This window comes from Xiphophorus hellerii, chromosome 10, assembly GCF_003331165.1.
Source record: "Xiphophorus hellerii strain 12219 chromosome 10, Xiphophorus_hellerii-4.1, whole genome shotgun sequence".
Classification (NCBI taxonomy): domain Eukaryota; kingdom Metazoa; phylum Chordata; class Actinopteri; order Cyprinodontiformes; family Poeciliidae; genus Xiphophorus; species Xiphophorus hellerii.
The window spans coordinates 15,179,603-15,206,366 of record NC_045681.1 but is presented as its reverse complement, the minus strand read 5'-3'; the positions used below and the strand labels follow the sequence as shown (position 1 = coordinate 15,206,366).

Here is a 26,764-nt window from a genome sequence, read left to right as displayed (position 1 = left end):
CAAATCAAAAGTCACAGTGTGGGCATTGTGGAAGTAATGAAGTTTGATGTCTAATGATTTCTGCTTTGCAGTGTTCATGTGCATTACTTCTATTCAGTTAATCAGCAAGTAAAAAGCAGCCAGAGTTTGAGAGGTGAAAGCTTTAATTTCATAAAAAAACAACAAATATACACATATGCCATGTTCAATAAATAAGTTTCTTTTTTTCCTCCTTGACAAATCTCCATTATTCATTTGCTTACAGCAATTTATAAGCATCTCATGAGTAAAAGAACAATTACTGCACAAACCTTTCACACACAGAAATGAACATTTGTGGCTTGAGCTATGTGGTCTCCTTTATTCACTCTCTGCTTAATTTTTTTTTAAACTGTACAGCAAAATCTCCAGAAATGCAGTCCTATTTTTATCTAGAGGAAAACGTGCCATAGGGGGAAAAAAACACTGGGAATATGAAGGAGTCATGTCACTGGTTAAAGTTTATCATAATATCTGGGATGTTCAGCAGATAACACCTTCCTGAGGTATCTGACAGCATTTTCATGCAGTTGTTTGATGTGAGATTTTGCTGCCGTGTAGGTGAGAGGTCATTTGTATACCATGGAGACCACAGAAAATAAAAATAGCAACTGATATATTTGCAGGCTGGTATTTCTGTGACACTTTCTCTCTTTGTTTCTGCATATGCACCCTGGCCCTAAATTAATTTCATCTTCATTTAAATGCCCTTACAACATTGGAAAACCTTCATCACTGTACCCCGAGAATAATTATTTGACAAATATGAATATATTAAAATATAAGAAACATTTTCTTTTAGAAATATAACACAAGAAACATAATGAGATTTTCTCTCTAATGTGTTTTCAGCACCTTGTTACTATTTAATGAATCATTACATCTGTTACCATTCAGACCATTACATACACATTTCATAATCTGTTTATTTAATTTCTGGCATTAAATAAACAACAAAAAGCTGCTGATTAGCTTAAGCTAATGCCATGTCACCAGTAAATTAGAGCTATTAGCAACTATAAGTAGCTACATGGTGTCATTTAGTAATAATAGACTAAATAGGATAGTTTCAGCACCCAGATGTATGCATTACTATAAAATTTTAAAGTTTGAATCTTATGAAACCAGTCAAATGTATTTTTAGCTACTTGTTATGGCTATTTAGTCTATATAGGACATAACCTGTGGCTGCACAGTGGGCGGCTGGTAGCAGCGGTGCCTTGCAGCAAGAAGGTCCTGAGTTCAAATCTTGGCCTTGGGTCTTTCTGTGTTGAGTTTGCCTGTTCTCCGTGTGCATTTGTGGCTTTAAACAATGAAAAGAAATGGATAGGTGGATGCAACAACCTTTTTTTCATGGAAACTGTTTTAGAAATGCTTTTAAATATTTCGCTTTCTTTTCTCTGCAAATTTACAGTCTATAGACTCATTCAATTTACAAAGAGGTTAAAATGTAAACATGCTTTTTAAAAATGAGCATTTCTACTCAGCTTTAACCACATATGGCAGTTGTTGAATTTCTGTTTGCTACAGTAGTAACGTTTCCATCAGTTAACGCCATCTCCATGCATTTCACACGTGTAAGTAATTTGAGCTTGGACAGTCAACATTGCAATTTCCCTGATAGATAACACTAGGCGCTTGCGCTTGCTTGTCGCCTCCGGTGTTGTCTGAGGCATTTAGCACACCTGGTGAGGAGTGAGAAGCAGACCTCTGATCAGCTCCGACTGTAGCCTCACTCTTTATTTCTGTCACCAGGCTAGGAGCCGGGCCTCTGTCAACCAGCGTCACCACTTGATGGGTCTTGAGACCAGGGGGGAAATTCAGAGTGTCGGTCTGGTCACTTTGTGCTTCCTGTTTATTGTGGTCTGAGGCTGACAGCGCCTTGCCAGTTTAACTACAGGTGCATGTGGGCGTCCTCACGGCCTACTATCAACTGATCTACAGAATGACTGCCATTTTGTCTGTGTTTTAAAAGCTTGTATGCTTCTCTTGATGATGCTATTTGGCAGTTATTGATGCTCATACTGATTGTGGGTTTATTTGTTGACGGGAGTGATTTAATATCGACTAATTATTGCAAGATCAGAATCTTCGCACTCTACATCCGCATGCCTGTGGACAGCTATTCTTGTTTGAAGATTTTCCATAAAGTACAGTCTATCTAAATCAATCGTTACCCTACAGCTGCTACTAAAAGTTAAGTGAAAAAAAAGGGTGAATGATGGAAGTTTATAGCAGATATTCCAAACTTAAAGAGCAGTGATATTTCCATCATCTGAAAATGGAAAGAGCATCGTACAACTACAAACTTACCAAGACAACGATGTCTATCTAAATTGACAGACTGGGCAACGAGACAATTAATCAGAAAACCATGAAGGAGGCCCATGGTTACTCTGAGGGAGCTGCAGAGACAATTAACTCATATGGGAATATCCAATGACGTTACAGTCAACAAATCTGGGCTTTATGTTTGAAGAAATCAATTGTTAAAAAAATAGAGGCAAGAGAGGAGGTGAAGGATTAGGCGATCTGGTTCAATGAAATCCTATTTTTTCACCTACATACAAAACGGTGAGGCAGAAAACCAAAATCCTGATCACAACCATCCCTGCCATGAAAAAAAGGTGGCAACTTACAGTGGAGATGCTTTTTCTCAGAGACACTGAAACTGGTAAGAGTTGTTGGGAACATGGATTAAACTAGATAAAAAGGAAGAAAACCTGGAGGAAATCTTCCTGCATGAGATGAACTCTGGATCAAAACAAATACATTTTTAAGAATGGCCAAGAATTACATCTAATTAACAATTGATTGAAAATTTTAAATTAAGGTGTTTTTTCACAGAAGAATGGTCAGAAATTTTAGTCTCTCCATGCACACTTTTCAAAAAGTTGTTGAGCTTCATAAGTATTCACTAATTTGCATTGGTCTATCACAGAATGCCATTGAAAACAGGTTTGAGGTAATAATGAGAAAAAATAATAAAAAATTCGGAAAACTTCTAGGTGTTTGAACACATGAAAGGACCTGAATCTGCCTTTGTTTTCAACTTTGTGTGTATGATTAAACATTATGCATGAATCATCACTGTCAGATGCTGCGCAACCTCCAGATAATGTGTCTATTTTATTGTGCTTTCGCCGTCACTGCCACACTATTAACACGCATCTGCTAAGGTGTCCTAAAACCTACTCTGACATTGACCTTTACACTGACTGCCTGCACTTCTCCTCTACTGCCACAAGTGGGAGCTGCATCGTTTATTATGAGCCAAAGGTTAGAGAGGACATGAGTTTTTCTGTGTTTTTTTTTTGCTAACCAGTTTCGGCATAGAATCACCAGGAGAAATGAACGTGAGCACATCGTGAAGAAATGTGTAAATGGTTGAAGGTGCGAAGGAAGACACAGACGAGACATGGCACCGCAGCCGGAGTGGGTTTGATGCAGAAAGAACAGACAATTCCTGCAGGCATCTGTCAGCAAGCAGATATGCAGATGTTTGGGCTTTTTTCCCCTCTTAAATCTCCAGATGTTTCAAAGACTTCAGTCACACCTCTGTATGTCTGTTTGGTGTTTATGTGACTGTAGGCCAGAGTCCCAGTCACATCCACTTTTGTTCACTTTGCTACTGTCCTTAAGAGTTCCTCCTGTGATCATTTGACTCTTGTGAGGTGAAACTTTACGGTGTGGATGTTTTTCACTCTGAAGGCTTATATTTTGTGGTTCTGTTTGTTTCAATCCATCATGAAGACCTGGCAGACCGGACAGACTCAGGGCGCTGTGAGAGGGCGTTAGGAAAAGTTTGTCATGAAACGGGAGGCCCTCAGTGGGTGTAATAGCCGTAGTAGTCTGGATCGCTGTTGCTGTCTTTCTCACAGACCTCCCCAGCACGCGGAGGTGGGGAGTTTTCAGTGCTGGACGTGTAGGGCGAGACTCTCCTCTTCTTGTTTCCCTCGAACATGCCTGAGTCAGCCGAGTCTGCTGATTTGACGGAGGGTGGCTCGAGCCAGGGGTCCTCCGCTGCCACTCCGGTGAGGTCTTTCGGCTTTTCATGCAGCACGGGCGGCTGCAGGGACTCCAGGAGCAAGGGTGGGTGCAGCCTGGGGTTCCCGGGGGGCGTGGAAGATGACGAGGAGGAAGAGGAGGACGAAATGGGTCTGAACCAGCTCAGACTGGGGGCGGGTTTGCTGGGATACTGTGGGGTGTGCCTGCTAGTGCTCCATCCTGCTGACCCGGCCGCTGATACTGATACACTGCTCGACGCAAAAGGATGCTCTGGGTAGTAGCTGAGAGCATGGTGAGCGGACGTCTGCAGGGGGAACGGCTTGTAGAAGCCATTTCCAGAAAAGTCCCCCTCATAGGAGGATGTGAAGTCAAGCCGGTTTGGTGGTATGTTCTGCTGTGGGGGCAGGTACCAGCGACTGTGGGGTCCAGGGCTAGAGGACGGGTCTTTGTGCTGCTGGCCCATGCCGATGTGATCACGGCCATAGAAGCGAGTTTGCGACAGGGGGCTAATATATTGTTCAGAAAGGTAGCTCTGTGGGTAGCAGGTCCCCGGTAACAACTGTTGGCCCTCTGTAGGGGAAGGGGTGAGGCGATCAGAGTCGGGAGGAGCGTAGAGCCTAGGCAGGAGGGAGGAGGAGGGGAAGAGAAAAGAGTGTGAGAAGAAGAGGAAAAAGAAGAAGGTGTTATTTCCTGCCCAAACCTCAAACAACTATCAAACATCTCACAGCCCCTCACACCCTTTCACTGCAGCATGCTCAGCAGCAGCGCAGTAATTGCACCTATTCTAATATTAAAAAGGCGACATGAGCACTCAGGGCATTTCAGTGACAGCACCGATCCAGTTGAATTATTTAGGCCGAGCTCACACAATGTTCTCAAACCAGAGCAAAAAGGAGAGGATTTGCTACTGCTTTCTCTTTACAAACACAAGTATTTTCCAAATTACTTACGTGTCGTAATTGTCGCGGAAACCTTTTGCGAAGGGGTTATGGTCTATTTTCAGCTGAGTGATCTGTGTAGGGAACAGGAGGAGGGCAGCGAGAGAATGTAGGCACAGGAAAAAGAGAAGGAGTAAGCAACTACCATGAAGAAACAAGAGAGCAGTTAGAGAAGAGGTCACTGAGTAATAATTAACGAGGTCAACATGCTGGAAAGAATTGATATTTAGAACCACAAAGTGGGCGATCACACCTACAGAATTGATGCCAGTATGTCTATACTACACATTGAAAAAGTTTTAGACAATGCAACTGTTAGTGAAACATTGGGTAGTCGGTGACTCTCAGTTGAACTGGTGTTGCACCGATTGCAAAGTTATATGTACAGTGCAGTGAAAAAGGTATTTGTCCCATTGCAGACTTTCTTGTCATGAAGCAAATTCATATCATACAAAGATAACCAAAGCAGACACATAATACAATCCCTAAAGGATGATTTCATTTATCAAGGGAAAAAAGCGATCTAATATCTAACCAGTAGATTTAAGAAATCAACTAGATAGAGTCTCTGTGAAAATATGAAGTAGGCTGTAAGATCTTTAAAGCAACACACTGTGCCCCAATCTAAAGAAGTTTAAAACAGATCAGCCACAAAATCATTGACTTTTATCAGTCTTGAAAGGGCTTTCAAAGCCTCACAAAGCCGTTTGTGAGGCTTTGGGAGCGCCATTATCCACAAATGGAAAATATCTGGAACAATGGCAGAACATTGTCAGGAGTTACTCCAATTACTGAAGGAGTATTCCTCCATGAAGTCATAAAAGAAACCCAAACAACATTTAAAGCAAACCTCACTTGCCTTACCTAAAGCCTGTGTTTATAAAAGTCAGGGCAACAATGGTATCCACCGGAGAGCTCCAAGGCCAAAGCTAATGCATACAAAATCTTTTCTTTCTACAACAACTGGCAAATTTTGATGATGACAAAGACTCTTTGGAAAATATTCTATAAATTAACAAGACAAAAGATGAATTAAGTTGTGCTTCCTGTTACATCTGTTGAAGAACTAACAAAGTACAATTTACCGACGGCAAAACACGGTGGTGAAAATATGATGGTCCGGGATTACTTTGCTGTTTTCTATAACTGAACCATGTACTCCTCTCTCGAGCAGAAAATCAGAATGGGGAATGTCAGTCCATCAGTATGTGACGTTCAATTGTAGCGCAACTGAGTGCAGCAGGAGTGATGAAAACGCACACTAAGGAGTCCACTTTGGAAAAGCTAATGGACTTAATGGACTCTGAATGGCTAATGGACTTAAATTATGACCTTAATCAGGCCATTAATGCGCTCTAATGTGACTCAATTCTGCAAGAAGATAGGGTCAAAATTCCTCCACAGCAACATAAAATACTCTTTAACAGATATCACAAATGCTTAATGACAGTTGTCACAAAAGATGGCACAACTGGTTATTAAGTTTAGGACTCACTAACTTTTCACATTGGGCCATGTTGATTTGGTGCTTTTTCCCCATTAGGCATGAAATCATCATTTAAAAATTGACTTTTGTGTTTATCCAGGTTACCCTTGTCTGCTGTTAAAATTAGTTTTGTTATTTGAAACATGCAAGTGAGAAAAAAAAATCAAAAATAGAAAAACTCTGGATGGGTGCAAATAGTTTTTCCACACCACTGTATGCATGCATGCATGCAAAAATCAGATCCATTCAGTGCTTTAAAAGAACTGTAATAGCTCAGTAATAATATAATATAATTTCTTCCAGTGAACAATATGTGCAAAAAAGAAAATCTTACATCTGCATTCTGATAAGCGGTGACAGCAATGAACTGCGTCTCTGGGAAGACAAACGTCTGAGCTTTAGAGGACAGGAAGGGGTCCTCTGAGCCGTCCTCCTTCACCTCCACTATGTGAAGACGTGGCTGGTACTTGTGGAGCGACTGGAGCACAATCATCTGAAATCATCAGATGATTGTTAAATTCACAAAATGACCTTATTAGAGAACAAAAAAATCAAATGATGCTAGAGCACTTTCACACAATGATGTAGGGATTTTGACAGCATGTCAAGGCAGAGATACTAGAACACATTTCTGTGTGGCAAAAAGCTCAATTTAGCAAATGTAAAAAATATTGACACAAACTGATTTTCAAGGGGTAATTTAAAAAAGGAAGTAGGCAGGGATACCTGTGCCACGTTGTTGGTACTGCCCTTGTTGTTGGTGAGCTTAAGCTTGCTGAATGACACTTCTTGTCTCATCCAATGAGCCCCTGAGTTAGGAGAGTCAGGGTGCATGTACATCCGATTCCCTGGAGTCACCAAAGGAAGTCATCAGCCACAGGAACAAGATTTTTAGTCGTGCATTGACAGTGACTTACAAAAGTATTTTTACTACTTGACCTTTTACATTTTCTTATCTTAATTGACTTCATTTTATTTGATTGGGATTTCATGTGGTAGAAAAGGTAGCAGGGAAGCTTGATGAAAACCAGTCAAGTTTCCCTGTCTCTGCTAAGAAAAAGCCTCCCAACAGAAGGACTTTGCCTCTACCGTGGACTTTAGATTCATCCAACCAAAAAACATCTTTCATGTTTTGATGTGGCCTCTACATGTCTTGAGACAAACTTTGAATTTAACTTCTTACGGTTTTTGTTGAACAATGGATTTCTTTTTGAAATTTTTCCACAAAGGCCAAATCTGAAGACTAATCTGAAATTTATCAAAAAATTCTCCAATTTGAGATTAGGACCTCTGGGTGGATTAATGCTGGGTCCACCTAAACCTGTCAGTTTAGGTGGACGTCTTGGTAGGCTCTACTTTTTGCTGGTGTGTGACATAAAATCCCAATAAAATACACTGAGGATTGTGGTTGTAACAAGACAAAATATGAAAAATGTGAACTATTATGAATATTTTTCCAAGGTACTCGAATAGATTAATAGATAAATTAATAAATTAATAGGACATATAACCCATGCATCCATTTTGTACTGTTTAAAAATGCAGAACATTTGATTTCTGTTTGCAAAAATGTTTTAAAAGCAATATTATTTTGTCTTTTTTGTCATTGTCAATTTAAGACATTTCCACTGTAAGTGCTACATCCTGTAATCAGGCATGCTCTGCTTTCTAATTCCTTTGATACTTCACTGCTCTCATATAAACTATACCGCCATGAATTTTCACAGCATCACCACAATGACCTTCTAACCTGATTTAACCTGAATTTGTTCATACCACATGAAGTGCACTATTAAATCTAATTGAGAAAAGCTGTGTCACCACAGTTTCCACAACTTTAGCACAACATCATTCACCTTTTCCACAACAACTGGCAAACGTGTGACAACACCTTAGAATTTCTCTCATTGAGATGAATGTGGTTTGTCTATCATCAATCATAGGTTCAACTTGCTGTTATGTGTATGTGTTTTATTCAAGTGAGAACAGGAAGAACAGCCGAATTAAAGGAGAAGAGATCAAGGAGTATAAAATGTAGCGAAAAAAAATTCTTTACAAAGAAACCTTTTCAAAATGAAATTGAGTGGGCCCCAAATCGGACTTAGAGGATCTAAACACATGGACTAATAGTTTTGCTCATATCCTAAGTTTAACATTTAATATACGTAAAACCATTTTTTTTTTAAGTTTAAAGAAGTAAATACATGCTTGGTAGGGATTAATGTATAGTCAACAACACAACACAAGCGACTGTCGCTACTTGCTGGTCCAGGAGGAGTGAATGCAATCGATGTTTTTTGGGTTTCCTCGAAAACTTTGTAAGGTACTTTGAAAAATGAACTGAGCTTTCTCTGCTGTTTAATAAGTAGGATCAACTGGAATGTAGGAGTGATTGAACTGAAATAAATCTTTTTGTGAAGTGCCTCGAGGTGACATTTGTTGTGGATTGGCACCATGTACATGGACTAAATTGAATAAACTGAATTGAATTAAAATAACAGAGATACATTTAAATGTGAAGGCAGTTCATGCTCTCATTGTGGGGAAACAGTTTTCATCTGCTTTCAAATCCTTCAAAAGGCGCCAAAATGGTGGAAGGAGGTGGTCTATCAGACGAGACCAAAGTAGATTTTTGTTTTTTCTCTTACGTACAAAATACAGTGTGAAGAGAGAAAGTGACACTTTGCTTCACCCTGAACACACCATTCACATGGTGACACACAACAATGGCAGCTTTTCTCTGTGGTTTATGAATGACCAGCGGAACCTCAGCGAGGGGCTTCTCACTGAACTGCTGAGAGATGCGACTAGTTGATTTACATCCTCAGCATATCATCAGGTTCTGCACAGGTCTGGCAAAAGAACTATTCATTTGTTTCAAGCGTATGGGAGTTCAAATGCTTCCAAAACATACATCATATTAATGTCTTAGAACGGTTCAGTCAAACTGAGTAAAAATTCAGCTTCTATCCAAAACTGGTTGGATAGAAGCTGATTTGAATGAATTTTTGGATACATTAGAATCATTCATTGTGTTTGTAGCATGATAAAGTGTCAAAAGTGAACGGGTGGGAATGCTTATCTTAACTCATTTTCCTACTTAATCTGATCAGATTTTACTGCTTCTTATGAAGAATAGCCCTAACACAGCATGATGCTGCCTCCAACATGCGTCACTGTGAGCATAGTGTTTTCAGGATGATGTGCAAAAATGTTTTACGTTTTACAGGCATCATGTAATTTTTACACAGTATATAATTTTTGGGTAGTTGTATTGTTTAAAAAGACGTCCAGATTTTAAGATATAGTGACATCTATAGGCTCAAGTGGAAAACTTTGTGACTTCATTGAGCAGACATTGATAATTAAATCTGCAAAAACCATAAAAGTAAAGTTACCATCCATTGAAATAGTACATCTAGCCTTTTTTTTTTTGCTGCTTCTAAAGAGTTAAAAGTCCTGACAGTGAACCGTAGCTTCAGCAATGATTTAAGTCGGTTTCATCAAACCAAACAGAACATGTAGAGAAGCGGCAGACGTAAAGCAACACCAGAGCGTCCACAAGAAAGTGCCTACCAGTGCATCATGATGCACATTCTGGTTGCCTCTATTGCCTGTGGATGTGCTGCTACACAAACCACTTCCTCGAGATCCTCCATGTTGCACGCATTGAGATGAAAACTTCTTAGCTCCCCAGAGACTGAAAAGAGGTTTTGTACTCCACCTGATGTTATCTAATCTACAACTGAAAATCTGGGTTCACGAAGATTACTTTGTGTTGTCTCCATCACTTGTGGCTGAAGGGGGGGGGGTAAGTGCATTATTGGCAGGCACTGGCGCAGGTTTTTTTTTTTTTTGTTTTGTTTTGTAGGAAGTTGTTTGTGAAGCAGTAAGAGCATTATGACGTCTTCTGAGGTTCATGACATTACTTGAAATGAATAATTTTGAAAAGATAAGAGAAAGAAAACAAACCACTTTCAAGACAAAAGTTACTTTATTACTACTGGGAGCATGAATATGTTGCTTTCAACACTTCAATACCAAAGTGAAAACTACTGATTATGTAAGAAAAACAGTTTCAGCATAAAGTATGATGTGCAGTAAATTTGTGCTGCACTAACATAAGTGTGACCTTAATGCCATTCCTAGTAAAAGTAGTAAACAAATTAACTTGACTGAGAAACCAATCTAAAACAGTTTAGTTTATTTACTAAGTTCAGCCTGAATCTTCTAAATAAGTATAAACTGCAATAATGTCCGCTAGTTAGAAATTTAGAAAAACTTTTACTTTCTGTTTTTATATGTGTAATTTTTACCTTGCATTTTTACTCCTTTTTGACATTTGAAAATGTAAATTTCATCTAGTGGATTTCTTTTGTGCTATTGGTTTTATACACACCTGGCATGTTTCCCTCTGCTTTCCCACACTGGACCCATTTGCCTCCCTGGTACCTCCAGTGGTGCTGATCGGCCAGAACCACGTCTACGTAGACGTTATAGTGGGCAGACGGATCCAGCACGCTGATGTTGAAGCTCAGGAAGGGAAACATCCTCCTGGATAAACATAAGTGAATGTTTATTTCATATTTCTTGAACGCATACAACTTGGAGAATAAGGAAGAAACATATAAGCAGTACACTGCAGAAACATAAAATCTTACCAAGTATTTTTGGTTTAGTTTCTAGTGCCAATATCTTAGTAAACTTCAAATAAGCCAAAACTAACTTACAGGTAACTTTTAGCAAGATATAGAAGCTTGTTTTAAGCAAATAATTTCCCAATATTGATGAAAAAGTACTAGTTCCATAAGCAGATTATTTAACTTATAACAACACATTCTTCACATGTTATAAGATTTTTTTTCTTTGAATACAACTAGTACTTTTTCATCAGTGTTAAGGAATTATTTACTTAAAACAAGCCTCTATATCTTTCTAAAAAAAATATTTTAAGTCAGTTGGTCTTATTTTAAGTGTAAATAAGATATTTGCACTAGAAACTAGACAAAAAATAAGATTTTGTGTTTTTGCCATGTGCATCTGTGAAACAACGGCCTAACTCTTCCTTATTAGCTAAGTTCATTCCTTCCTTTTCCTTATTGCCTTGGTAACATACCCCTTGTGTGCTACCTAATCCATGTTTTAAGTGGCTGATCGATCCTGGTCAAGTGTACAGTAAAAGCAGAGAACTTTTGTCCAACAAAGAAGCTGAGAACCTGTTAAACCTTTGGAGCTCTGGGTGTAAAAATGCCTGTTTTGCATTGATCGCCTTGTGAATTTGTTCATTTTGAAGATCTGTTAGACTTTATTTTGGTTTCTTGTAAAAGATGTGTATTTAAGCCTTTTCTTCGGAACATGCTGTCTGCACTCTGTGTTCAGAGCGCCGAACCTCCAGACACTCAAATCAAGACCAAGAGAGACCGCTGTCGTTTTTTAAGGGTGATGACTGTCCTGTCATCTGTGTCTGGACTTGTCTCTAAACCAAAGAGACGTTTGGAAAGGGACCCGCTCAGTGGTCCTGGTCCTGTGGTTTTGGACCCAACAGGTGCTTTATCCTCTTGTTCTGAGTAAATGGTGAACTCTTACATTAATTTCCCTTTGATGTGAGTTTGCTACAGTAATTCTGGGCAGAAAGTTGGACCCATTTGATTGTAGTTGTGAAGTGAAGTAGTGGTTTCAGTAATAACCATCTGAGACTTCTACACCTACGAAGAGTAAGGAGGGGACATTATTTGCACCGTTTATTGTTTTTATTGTCACAAGAATCTGGACATATTGTGAAGATGATGAGGGTTGTTAACCCTCAAAACTTAAAGTATTGTTGGGATCGCTACTTTTTCTATGTTTCCACCATTGTTGCCATGAGAGTGGCAGTATTAAAATGTTTTCCATAGTACGGCCTTACTTACAGAAACAAAGACAATTATAAAGCTTGACATTATGATCTTAAATTGTCATTAAAACAATTTTATTCAACAAATAGAAGGATTTTTGGCCGTTTTCACTCAATTTAAAGAGATAGTTGAAGTCTCAGCAATATTTTCCATCATCCAGTGTTTTCAGATTATGACAAAAATTTTCTTAAAAAACTTAGATTTAAATAAACATATTTGTGTGACATTTATTGTCTTACTTTTATCATAACTAGTCAGTGTAAATAGAAAAAAATCCCAACATATGAGAACAGAGGGGACATTTACATGAAAATCTGAAATAGTCTCAATTTATTATGAGGGATTTTTTTTAAAAAACCAAAAAAATGATTCCTGTGGGGGCGTCAGTATACCAAATACTCACTTTGTTTCCTTAGAATTAGAGTGTAAGTGAAGAACGGGTGGGGAGGTGGGGGTTTAGAGAAGGCTGAGACTGTGGGTGAATATTTAATGCTGCTGTTAATAAAAGATGCCCCAGAAGATGCTCTTGATTGCCGGGGCTTTACATGTTGAACTCATTTTGACCACCAATGGTTTCAGTGAGACGAGGTAACTGGGAGGTCAGGGCGTCCCCAGGTTCACTGCCAGGGAAAGCGGTGGAAAAAGCTAAGTTACTCCAAATCAAAATGACACACAGCTGTGGCTACAAACACTCTGGCGCAGTCGGGGCCCGCTGATGTTTGGCACCGAAAATACAGGTCAGAGACATGACAGAGAAGCTATAAAATTAGCTTTCCTGTGAAACTGACATATACTGTAGTGCAAAGGCAACAATAAATATAACTACATGACTCAATCTGTTTTAATTCACATATTTATCACCTGGCTGTCATAGTTTTTCACTCACAGACAGACGTTATCTTCCACGAGCGCAACACACAACTTTTTAGAAATCTAAATGCAGCAGCTATGAAGTTTATTGAGATGAACTGAACTCTGAAAGACCAATGCTTTGTTTTGAAACTTAATTATGACAATGATTACAAACCACAGTCCAGGTAATGGAGTTTTTTAAAATGGGATAATTTAGATACAAAAAATAAACTGTACAAAGACAATTTCACCAAATATATTTTGCTTAATAATGTCTATTTTTGTTATAGTTTTATTTAAATTCATCGACTTTTACCACAAATTTTCCAGGTTTAATTTAATTTATCAGTTTGATGACCATCAGGGCTTTCTTTTTTTTAATCAATGTCTACTAATAACACTATGCAAGATTTTCCATTTATAACACTTTAGAACAAGTTATAAGAAAACTACTATCATGATGAAAAAGCAGTTGAATAAATACAGTCTCCAGTGCATACACAATATATTAATAAAAACATTATTATATAAAATACAAATGCTAAAGGGATAAAAGTGCTTCTGTTATTAAGAGTAGCAAACAAACATGCACACCAACGTACAGCTGGATTGGATTTTACAATAGTGTTAATATATTCTTCATAGGCAAATGTTTCTCAAAGAAATCAATGCTAGCTCATTCAAAGTTATGTTTGGCTAAAGCTAAGCTAATGTGCAATCCATTCAAGACAACAGTGATTAAAATAATACTGTGATGGAGAAACAAATTCCTGGTTATGTAAAATACAGGTGACTACTCGTGATAAATGTGATGTGCTAGCATAACAATGTCTGATGCAATATGCATCGTATTGGAGTGGCTATGTGCGTAAACCAGGGCCTAATGTTTGACCTTTAACCTGCCTGTTTTACAACGATGGAACACCTTTCAATGTTTTGAAAAATTTGTTTTGAGTAAGAGGTAATTCCCTCTACTTTTGATTCTTTCTGATATGGGAGGAGGGGAATTAACTATTTCAGATTACATGTTGCTCATTATGCAGTGAGTTTGCAGCACAACTCATGGCATTAAGTTCAGCTCTGCTGAATCCCCTCTGGTTTCCGAGGTTTGCATTTGTACATGTATATAAACTAATGTGTGAATTATTAGATAAGCACAAGCGATTGTATGGCTTAGTTATTGTTGTAGGATGAAAAATGTAGATACAAACATGTTGTCTTTCAGCAACACCCTTTTATTTCTTGTCTAAGGCACTTTGTTGTGGGTGGAACAAATGCTGTAGATAAGATCGATTGTGAACGGGCTTGCTGCTTTACAGTAAAAAGGTGCGTTCTTATGATAAAACTAAGATTAAACACCATTAATCTACGGAAATGTTTTCTTTGAAACAAGATAGAGATTTATTGCATTTAAATTATGCTTTGACAAAGCAGAGAGGCATCAGAGTGAAAGTTTATTCATAAATATGAAGTGTCTATCCTTGATAACAAGATTTTCAGTGTTGCAAATTTCATCAAAGAGCAAATGAGTTTACATCAGTTGTAATATTATGACAATCGACAGTTGGTATAAATGTACATTTTTAAATGCAGACAAACAGTATTCAATTGGGTGTCATGTTTATAGTCTCCAAATGAATAATTTTCCAGAGTGGGGCAACCTTTCTATTTAGATCTCTCTGCCTCTCATTTATTTCTATTCATTCATTTTCCTGGCTACAATTAAATACATAAAAAATAGGGCACTCTGTAGCATCCCATGTGTTTTTCTAACAAAACTGGACATATGAATATTTAATATGAATTTCAACAATATTGAGCAATTAAGCTAACGCATATACATAATAAGAACTGAAGAAATACATTTATTCACACTTAAAGTGGCTGAAATCACAGACAAGCATATTACATCCGTGCACATGACAGAACCCCACATTTTGATTAAGGTTTGCCCCTATTAAGCTTCAGACATTTAATCTGGTGTGCAACAGAATGTTAAAAATGAGAGTAAACACTAAAGTAGGACTAGGTCTCCAGAAAGAGGACTGTGTCACTTTCTGAGTCTAGGAGACAATTTAAAGAGGTCTCAGAAGAACTTAAATTCAGCTTTCCCGCAGCATGAAAAATAGTTTGCATATTCAAAACAACAACTGCCAACAGCCAAGTGAATTCACCCTGAGAGTAGACTGCAAGATGCTGAAAGAAGCTCCCAAAAAATATAAAATTTCATCACATGGCCTAGACCTCGTTCTTGTTACCGTTAGGCAAAAGTTTCTTCATGTAATCAAAAAAGCGATTTTACAAGTTTAAGTTTAACATGAGGCGTGTGGAAAAACTTCCACAGGGCTTATGCTCTCTAAGAAAAACATAAAAAGGCAAGACTGAAGTTAGCCACAAAAGATGTAGATAAAGACCAGCACTTCTACAATAATCTTCTGTGGACAGATGAGTCTGACTTAATACGCCATTCAATACGTTCAATACCATAAAGCAAGGAAGTGCCACAAATACCATCACAAATCTCTGAATGCTTGAGGAGAATGTGAGACCATCAGAAAAAATAATTAGGTTGGAGCAGAACCGGTCATTGCAACATGACAATAATCCAAAACATGCCAGTGAATTCAGCAATGACTGTTTGAACACTAAGAAATGTAGTTCTGGGTTGAGTCAACAGATTTTGGTTTCATTGATCGGCTGTGGCGTAACTTGAAACTGGCTGCGCAAGCAAGAAGCCTCTCAAACATCTCACAGCTAAGAGTGAGGATTGGCCCAAATGTTCCTCAGATACATAAAAACGAGATGATAGCAAACAGTGGGTCACTGAAGATATTTCAGCCAAGTGGAGGTAACATTAGCTGTTAGCTGCTAACTATTTCCTCAACTGGAATTCAGATTTTCTTTGATCTCTTTTGCATAATGAATAAAACAATTGACAGTTTCTCTTTCTGTAACAAATAAAACTTCCACAGGGCTTAAAAATACATTGAGCAAGCACAGTTTTAACTGAAGCCTTTTTTTTAAAAACCATTTCCTTGCAAAAACTTGCATTTTCTAAAATTCAAGCAGATTCTTGAATTTTGTTGGCGTAAATCCAGATGCAAACACTGGAGTTCCATAAAACAGAAAGATGACACAATAGATTTTGCTTTGTATTCAATGCTTTCCAATGCAAATCAGAAGGTAAAACAGTAGCACTTTTTGTCTGTGTGTGCAGGAGATCTGGTGAAGAAACTCTGTTGATTAATATTTCCAACTGGTGCAGACTTGCATCTGAGCAACCACAGCTGACGGAAAACAAACTCGCTGTGGCCACAACTAGCAGAGCTATGCTGTGTCACTATACAGCTCAATCTTCGTACATGACTGAGTGGAAATGAAATTATTACCACATGGAAACGCAAATTGTCTTGAAAAATAATTCATCTTCTGACCACTAGAGGGCTAGAAACAACGGTAACAAATTTAATATTTTAATTTTTTTAAGTATGATTTCCAAGAGGCTACAGTTGCTTTTTAAAATGTATTATAGTTCTGTAAAAAGCAGTTACATTTACCTAATTTTAAAACAACAAAGATGGATATCACAATGAAGAGTCAAGCTAACAGATGCACTGGACAGGTCCAGTTCACATTTAACCATTTTAAACAACAGGAAATTAAAATGTTTTAAGTAGAATCAGTGGATATTATTTCACTACTTTTATGCCTCACTCTTTTTAAATAAAACAGCTGCTTACTTGATGTTGAGGCATGTTAAACTACATCCAGAGTACAACTTTATAGATAATGTTGGCTTTCCAAAAATAAGATGACATTTTAGAAATGTTTTTGGAAAAAACAGAGAGAAAAATAGCTGTACCTAAAAAAAAATCAAGTCAGTGTAGCACATTAAACCATATTAATATTAATTGTAGCAATTAGACTCTTTCAATGTGCTTCTAACCGAGTGATGAACATTTTTATTTGTTCAACACAAGAGTGCAACAACTCAAAGAGTCGCAAACACAAGCACATCAAACTAAATACTTACAAGATCTCCTTTCCTCTCTTTCTGACTACTTTTTCAGTAAAACAGTTTTACTGACATGCCTTATTAAGTTTGCATTAGTATACTACTCAGTCAGACAAAATAAAGCAGTACCTCTTAGACATTCCCGATTTAGCTTTTGATTTAACGCACAGGAAAATTCTTAATTTCTGAACTGATCATGTTCTGAGTAGCTGTTGGCAGAAAGCTTCACTCTTTATTTTTTTCTTTTTCTTCAAACTGAGATCACCCTGTCCACCGCATTCATGCAAACATTTTGAATAAATATTTATATAAATTTGTGTGACCTCTATTCCTTTAAACTATCATCTCTTTATGGTTGTCGCAATTTAAAAAAACAACAAAAAACATTTGGCCTCTTACAGTCGTCTCCACTTTGCTTTGTTGTCACTGCTAAAGTTAAATATCAAAGATAACTTGAGAAAATACAAAATGTAGTTTTCATATAATGACCTCATTATATAAGCAGCTAACTATAGCAGCCTGTATACTGCCAGACTTGACATCACTTAAATAGAACTCGTCTGATGACATGAAGCAGGCTAAAAAAAATCTCAAAAAAGCAAAACAACAGGCACAAATTCAAGACCTGCAAACGAACCGACAATTAATGTTTTTGGTGTTACTTCTCATTTGTTTTTGAATTTCATTCAGCCCACTTTAGGCTGTCAAATACATCCTGTTATGTGATTCTGCAGAACCAGGCCTTGATGTTGATGGTGAAACTGAACTCATTTATCCAAATAATGTGTTTGATCAGTTAATGTATTATTTAACACTGATGAAGTTTCCCTTTTTTTTACATAATCCTAGGTTGGTTTTGATATAAAATATGATTTTTTTTGATCATCGGAAACATCCAAAAATGACTAGGAAGTCAAAAACAAAAGAAATCCGTAAGGGAGTGAGAACTTCTTCACTGAACAGCTCATCTGCTCGGTGCCATTTACTGGTAAAAGAAAACCGTTCCCTGATTGGTCCCAGTTGGGTTTTTCCAACAACACAGCGAGTCCAGTTTAACGATCAATCATAGTTCTATGAAACCCAATCATGCCAGCAGCTCTTTAGAGGCGTGCAACAGGTGAAAGAGCTCTTCTTCCACTGCAGCGCTTAATACAACTGAAAACAGAAACCCGTATGAATGGCTCAACCCACCTACAGAGTGTGAAAGTAATCTAGAAAGTGTATGAACAATTATCGTTCTTGCTACATTGAAATTGTCAATTTACTTATAGTGAGCCTTTTATAGGAAATCAGAACTGGAGACAGGGGGAAACCATAGAAAACACAACACAGGGGGGTATTTGCATACGCGGGCGGGCTTGGGTTTTATGTACAGAACAGAGAAGCTGAAAAAACAGTGAAGAGATCTAAGCAGCAGCAGCAGCTATTTTCAGAGTTGTGGTAGAAAAAAAAAGTACAGTCGTGACACTCCTCTCTAATGACAATATCATTAGTTTGATGGTACGTGAATTTACTTTTATGCAGCCAGCGTATGCTTACATGTAGCTCCACTTGCCTTAGCGGCAGTGGAGCTCAGACCTGCAACTGTGCAGTTCATAAACACAAAAAAATTACCCTCAAATGTCTTGTATCTCTGCAAAAGGACTCATAACTGTGGATTGCGTCCAGACATAATACCATGGAGACAGAAGAGTGTGCTGAACCCGACAGTAATACATTGACATTTAAAACAAAACAAAAAATCACAATAAACTGTGTGGATGCTGGAGAAAGAGGAAGGGGAGGAGAGCTGACAGAAAGTATGGGAAACCGCAGGGAGAAGAAGGTAAGGTTAGAGAAAGAGAGAGAGAAGGAAAAGGGCGGAGTAAAGAGGGGGAGAGGGAGGGAGTGAAGGGGGATGACTATATCCTGGGGATGAGAGAGAGGAGCTTGAGAGGAGAAGAGGCACCAGCTATTCGCAGGGGAGAGGACTTTTCCACACGAGTGCATGCACTGATGCATCCGGACAGGAGCTCAGGTCCGGTTTTTGTCACTGTGCGTGCGCTTGATCATCTGTGACGAAAACATGCCAGTCTACAGCTGCTGCCAGACACAATCACTCCCTTAACATGTAGACAACCCCTGTTTCTGTATTGACTGATTTTGGATGAGAGGTGAAGCAAGTCCAGTTGCCTTCATTTAACACCTGGATAAACTGTGACCAGAAACCACCAAGGATGAGTCCCTACAGCAATGAAGTGAGAAAACACCAGTTTAGAGTCGTGTCCTGAGAGATTATAATTTTAATTTGCCCTTGATACCTTTCAGTCCCCGGGGCCTTGAGGACTTCCTGCAGATTTCCAAATCAAAACCTTCAGACGGGTCACAATTAAAGGTCTAAAGCCGTTAAAGTGCTTGGGGTGAACACAAGCTGACTGATGGCATTGGTGTCTTTGAGAGCAAATATTGCCTAATGAACGGGCAAAAATATCTGCCACAGGAAGTGAGGGAGCAGTGGTGCTGAAACAAGGAAAGGGATGTTCATTTTAGTGACCCAGGATTGACTTTTCATTGCCTTGGAGAGGGAGGTTTGAGTTCTTGGGGTTGAATCTATAGTTTTGTGCAATGCCTTGCAAAAGTACTAATATCCCTTGAAAATGTTCATATCTTGTATCCATGATAAACACAAACATTATATGTATCTAAAAACTGTATATATATATAAACTATATGTATATATATACATATATATATATATATATATATATATATATATATATATATATATATATATATATATATGTAGTAAAAATATATAAACTATATTCTATCTATCTATCTATCTATCTATCTATCTATCTATCTATCTATCTATCTATCTATCTATCTATCTATCTATCTATCTATCTATCTATCTATATGGATTTTCTTTTTAAATTAAAAAATTCAAAGTGATTGTTGCAGTTTATTAAAGACCGAATTCCAAATGTGCAACAAGGAGCTCTGATTCCACTTAAATTAAACTATTATAAAAATGAGATACATATATTTAAGTTATATTACAAAAAAACCACAAAAAAAACAAGAAGTAACTACATTACTTTATTGAAGACTAAATTTCTAATCTACAAACATGAGGTGCTTGTTGGGTTCAAAGTTGGATATTTGTTTTCCAAATCAGTATCTCAAATATTGCATTGTTAAAGAGATCAGATTTCAAATCATTGTCAAGGGGCATTAGGTTCACTCAAAACTGACTATTTTCACTAAAATTTTTAATAAATATTGTTGCTTCTGGAGACCAAATTTCATATTTGCAACAAGAAATACTTATTTGAAACAAAATTTGATATTTTTACTAAAAGTCAAGTTTAAAATGTGCTACACGGAGACAAAATAAGAATAAAAAATGACCTTTGATTCTTTTCAAAATTTTATTTATTCATTTATTTTTTATTTATTTATTTTTTTAACCAAAAATGGAGCTAACATTGTGCATAATAAGAGACAAACATTTGCACACGGTGGCCAAGACAGCAGCTGCTAAACTGAATTTTAAAAATAATGTCTCCATGCTGCTTGGCTTGCCTGGGAATGTGTTGAGATTCCCCTGTATGAGCTGACCCAAGAGTCCGGGTCTCTCTGCTCTGGCTGCTGCCTCCACCACCCAACCCGGGTGAAGCAGAAGATAGAGGGTGGATGGTTTTTTCACAGCACTTGATGAATTATTAGACATAACTGCAGTGCTGTGGCTTCAGTTATGTACACAAAAAACCCATACCCGTCAAAGACATGCCTTCTCCCATTTAATTTTAAATTACTTCCAGATAACATTATTTTTAGAACTCTTCTGCATTTTTATTGACGTTACTGATACCAAATAGAGAACCTCCCTCTGCGATCAACAGCAACAGTGAGGTATGTATTAATAGCTGTATTAATAGGCCTGCGGCTCAAACTGCGGTGCTCTTGAACGCCCATTTATTGGAGGAGGATTTTTGTTTTTTTGCAAGAAAGGAGGAAGTACTCAGCTCGGCTATGTGAAAATATTGGCACTAGATGTTTCTGCGAAAAGGCTGCAAAGGCACACATAGACAGCTGAACAGGAAATGACTGGTCATACTGTCAAAACCTTGAAATAGTCTCGCTTCTGCTTTTTAGACAACGAGCGAGAAAATTAATAAACATGGCTTCCAGACGTTCTTCCTAAATGTTGCTTTAGATAAAACGTACCTCCTTATTCGTTCACCTGATGATATTTTAGGACAAATGTAGGAACACACCTGCAGCGTTGCACACCTACTCTGATTTACTCTAAAATGTTGATCAAATAAAACAAATTCTAACACAATTACTTAGCTCAAAAGTGATTGTTCTTTTTTTTTTTTAAATCAAATATAACGTTTCACCTTTTGAGAATGTGATCATGTTAGGTCAGATCTTGCTGATTAATATGTCTTAGCCTTAGCGGCTCACTTCAGTACTGACTTGTACTTTCTATGCTTGGGAGCAAACAAAACCAAAGGATTGTTTCCTTTTGCAAAGCGAGCAGACGTCAAACTGAAGTGTGTCACTGCTTGGACTCAGGGGAGCAAAGAGAGCAGATGAGCATGATTCCTCCTGTAGCAACTTTCTGCCTTATTTCCCTAAAACATGTTTGTAAAATGAGATCTTAGTCAGTTCACTCTCCTTCCTGGAACACGCACTGCATTAGTAATTAGTAATAGCATGAGCTATTAGTAAGATTAGTCAAAGCCTGATACAGGAAATAAGTGCCAGTAACGTCAATTTTAAAATTGTGACTTATCATTTAATGCTTAAAAAAATTAATTGTTTTTAAATCATAACTGAGTTCCTAAATTTTCATTCCAGTGCACTTATAATAGCTAAAATATACTCAGCACCATTTTCACTTGATGCAGCAGGTTTCTGAGATAAGTGCTAACTTTTTCAACAGCCACAGGTCTCAGAATCAATTTTGTAAAAATATTACATTGGGCTCCTAAATACTCATTTTAGGGCCTTCTTTCAACAGCACAAACATGTTTTAGAAGTTTAAAGAGTGAAAAAAATATATATAATTTTCCACAAAAATTCCCCTTCAATGCAGAGAAACGCACTGCAGGGAAAACTTTTCTTTTTTGACTCATGTCTGAATTTAAAAAAAAAAAAAAACACCCACAGGTGTGGGATCATAAAACTGGCCAAAGCAAAGATCGATGGAGAGAAAATTTCACTTTCTTGTTTCAGTTTTAGTCGCCCGCTGCAACTAAAACCAAGCCAGAATGAAATCCTACGTTTTGGAGCCAAAATGAATACATTTGAAACACTGATGGATGTTGAACGACGGTGCCTTGGCAGCATCCAGCACGCCTGAACTTTGCCACAAACACGGAACCTGAAATGGCAACGGCTCGTGCGGTGATCTGAATTTGGCTCGTGAGAAGAGCGGCTGAACTCTCCCTCGCTTTGCCACGGGGTCACGGAAACGCATCTATATTTCAAAGGCCAGGTGTGGTAGATGAGTAAAAACTTCTGAGAGATCTTTGCACCCTGCATGTATCAGGTGAAGAAAGCAGGGGAAAAAAAGAACGAGAGAGAGGGAGAATCTCGTCTTTTACTTCCTGAACTTCAAAGGTACCTCGACTCCTCAGTGTGGCCATCTGAAGCCTCGCTGGCGTTTGACCCTTCCCTTCACATTTCTCTCACCCTTCCTCCTGCAGATGTTTTGATTAACATTGCAGACCCTCGGACTGCTCTCTGAAATCACAGTAAAATTACTTTGGAGGCCTGAACCCAGGATTAAAATTTGACGAGGATTTTGCCTCTGATATTGAAAAAAGAAAAGAAAAAAAAAGAAAAAAGATTCTGTTTTAGTGCTGCTCTGCTCAACTTCTCTAAAATCTTTTTTTTTGTTTCTTGAGAAAATGTCCTTCTTTATAGAGGGAGATAAAAGGCAAACAGCACAGTCATCGTTAGGAATTGAAATTTTCGTAATGTGAGGTCTGTGGTTTTTTTTGCACACATGAAAATTGGCTTTTTCCTCACGTGTGGCTTGAAAAGCCCACTGTGGATAATGTTTGTTGTAAATCCAACTTTTTTTATATTTAAAAAAAAAAAATAGCCGCTTCAAAATAAAAATGCACTTTAATTACATGACCTGGTGAATTAAATCTTCTGACCACAGTGAGTGTTTCTGGAGAGGAAGCTGTCAAGGGGAGTTAGTGTCAAATGACACGCACACACATGCACACGCGCCGACACACGCACACAAGCACACCCATCCCCACGCGCGCACACGCACCTGGGTAAAAATAACAAGAAATAACAGGAAAGAAAAGCCACATCTTCACCTGAATCTATGCATTCATGCACAAAATATGCATTGATGCAATAAAAGGAATCACCAAAATTATAACAAAATTGCCGAATCCTATTTCTATACTCCAAACCCCACCCACGTCCCCTGGCACATGTTTCAGGTAGAGTTTTAAATATCGCACTGAGGCATGGGGCTCTCCATCCAGAAGCTGATGCATCAACTCACACTGATTCTTAACATGTAAACACACACAAACAGTTATTGATCCTGCAGCTTTTTAATGTCTGTTAAGGAAGAGGAGAAACAGAGCATCAAACGTCACCAAATGAAAAATAAATGGACTTTTTAAATATCTTATAAGTTCTCATAACGTGTTGACAGTTTCCTAAGAAAAAGATTGAGTGACTTTATGTGTACAAAAATTTTCAAACATACTTTGATGTAGTCTCATTGCAAATATAAAACATGTGAAAATATGATAAACTAATAAGTAGGTGGCGATCTGAATGCACCAGACTCAGCGGTTTTTGAATTTTATTTCTTGTGGAAATGTCTTTTAAGCAAAGACATGGGATGCTATATCAGTGATGTTTAAATTATTTAATAAGATATCAGAAAATAAAATAATATATTTGCTGTTTTCATGCTGATTAACAATAAAAAATTTAAAAAATGCCAAAATCCTACTTCCTTCCTTGCCCCTCATGCTAACCCTACATCTCTAAGTGGTAGGCTGTCCCAATCGCTCCTTTGGAGTCGGGGAATTGTCGAGGGAAATATCTTTACAAACTTAGTAGAAACTGAGCTTTTTTTCTCATCAGCACAACAGTTAGTTATTTTTTTAATGCTTGCAAGTTTTAGAACAACTGTAGCACTTTTTTGTTGCTATATTGGCAACAAATATTGCAATATACATTTTTTCCTTCTCTAACATGCAGAAAGAACAGAGTGTTGACGTCTACTGTGCATGGGACCCATTTTTAAGTGGGATATTTTAACCACTACCTGCATTCAGAGCCAATGGACAGTGGGAGGAGATGAAAAGACTTCAGGAAATGTTGTTTAACCCAAATGAATTCGTGAGATTAACCATTAAATCGGTTTATTGTTGCATTACTTTTGAGCATATCTGCAAGTGCATCTTCCATCCCTTTTTCAATTGTGATGCTTTAAAAATCTGCTTTCAAAGATTCCTTAATCTGACATCCCGCTGATCAGAAACAACTGGGCCTTCATAACCCCTGGAAATGTGGGGTTTAGGTGTAAGAGTGAGAGGTGATTTCAGCCAGTGTATTGATTTCTTTGTTCAGGTATTGCACATGGCACTCATACATTAAAAAGAAGCTTTTGTTGACTTCAAAGAGGAGCCTGAACTGTGCTCCACTTCTTCAGCTCTTTTTTTTCTGCACTCAACCAGAAAGCAAAGACACAAGCAAAGAAGGTCAAAGGGGACTATTCTGCAAGAAGAGCTGCAACACCTTAATTCTTCTTGCTTCTGTCTACAAAAAAGTTTCTTTTTATCCTTTATAAGAGGCTTCTGCAGATGTGCCGAGAATATCACTGTGCTATTATGGTGACATGGATTTGTTTTTTTCTAATATTTTTGTGCACAGATCTGAGCCATGAGAAACCTTTGGCCTGAAACCTTCTGTCAAACACAAGTGTCGCGTATTAGAGAATTAATCCCCATCGACGTGGTTGCATCTTAATGCTCGGTGACCTGCAGAGAAGCCCGCCAGCGTTTCTCTCTCTCACTCTCACTCTCTGTGTTTTTCTTTCTCCTCTGCCCTGCAACTAAAACATTTCTTCTTTCCCCCCCACCACCAGTGTTTATCACAACTTTGGCATCTGCTTTAACATTTTAACTCACCGCAGTAGCGCCGGTTTCATTATTATTAGGCTTTCTTTCTGTCTCGACTGAACAGCAATGTTTGATTATTTTTTTTTGTTGCAGATGGTTTAACTTCAGAAGAAGAGGTAACACGAGCTCTTAGAAAGCTAATTTAAATCATTTTAGAAAGATTTTTCAAAATATGTCTCTCGCACAAAAGCATTTTTCACCCTTAAAAATAAAAGCTCAAAATGTTCAGTGGCACAGAAAAAGTATTTGACTTGCACTGATGCTCCTAGAGTAACTAAACTGTGAAAGTTGGTTTATGTCTGGCCTGAATTTGACACATATCAAAATTGGAAATCTTTGTTAATTATAAGCGAGCAATCTCAAAAAGTCACATAAAAAAAAATACAAAAAGTTTGCACCAGTTCTATCACCTGACCAGTGATGGTTTTACCGTCTGCACGGCTCTGAACAGATAAAACCTCCAACATGAAGTCGTAAACTGCAAAATGTGTAATTCCCTCTACAAGTTTATTTGCATAAACGTTCATAAGTGAGCAGTGACTGTGAGACCTACCTGCCCTGCTTGGTGATTATCATCTCGGTCTGGAACTTGTGAAACTTGGCCCACAGTGGATAGTTATTTAGCAGAACCTGGGTCTTCCCGCACACCTGCAGCCCAGGTAAAGGGTAGAGAGGCCGCTGGTAGCCGTGCTGGAAGCCCGCCGGGTAGTTCTCCGCAGAGGGGGAGTACACCGGGTCTTTACCTCCAGTGGGAAACCCCTCTCCCGCCGCGGGGACGTATCCCTGCCCGGCGCCGCTCCTCTGCGGAGAGCGCACGCCGCCGTAGGAGCTCTGCGCGTAAAACCTGCCGGGCTGCGCCCCGTAACCCCCCATTGTCGGTTCCGGGTGGTAGGGCAGGGTCAGAGGGTCCTGTCCGCCCTGGACCGAGTCCGGATAGTAGTAGCGGGCGTCCTGGATGCCCATCTTAAACTCGGCTAGATCCTTGCCGCCGCGGTGGAGGTGGCTGCTGATGTCGACGCTCTTTCCGAGAGTTTGCGCTTCAGTCCCATTCAACATGCTGAGGTAGAGGCTGCCACCTATGCCGCCCATTTGCAGCGTCGCTCCCGGAGTGTGTCAAAAGTCATAAGCTTAACTCAGACTGCCAGTAAAAAGGAAGAGAGAGAGAAAAAAGAAGAAAAATAACAACAAAAGCAGCAGAGTCTGGACTGTTTTATCCTCACCTAGGAGAGAAAGCGCTCTGACATGCGGCACATTTAAACTTGTCCGCCGCTCAGAGGTGAAAACCTCTCACACGCTCCGTTCACACCAGACTTTAGCTTTTTTCTTTTCTTTTCTTTTTTTTTTTTTTTTACTACTACAGGAGTGGGTGAATGTCTTTTATTTGACTCCAA

General features: G+C 38.4%; 1 protein-coding gene across 1 annotated transcript; it reads right to left on the bottom strand.

Annotated features, from left to right (window-relative positions):
* Positions 1-125: 125 nt before the first annotated feature.
* On the bottom strand, positions 126-26,764 carry tbx21 (T-box transcription factor 21). Its single transcript, XM_032575361.1, has 6 exons — positions 25,927-26,764; positions 10,850-11,004; positions 7,177-7,298; positions 6,785-6,943; positions 4,977-5,038; positions 126-4,643 (listed from the first exon to the last, which is right to left on the bottom strand). The coding sequence occupies exons 1-6, from the start codon at positions 26,460-26,462 to the stop codon at positions 3,845-3,847; spliced, it is 1,833 nt and encodes a 610-aa protein (XP_032431252.1). The 5' UTR covers positions 26,463-26,764; the 3' UTR covers positions 126-3,844.

Coding starts and splice junctions, on each gene's coding strand:
- tbx21 (XM_032575361.1), bottom strand. CDS start 26,462: ATGGGCGGCATAGGTGGCAGCCTCTACCTCAGCATGTTGAATGGGACT. Junction 11,005..25,926: donor ATAATCACCAAGCAGGGCAG/GTAGGTCTCACA, acceptor ATGTTTATCCAG/GAGGATGTTTCCCTTCCTGA. Junction 6,944..7,176: donor GTACCAACAACGTGGCACAG/GTATCCCTGCCT, acceptor TGATGATTTCAG/ATGATTGTGCTCCAGTCGCT.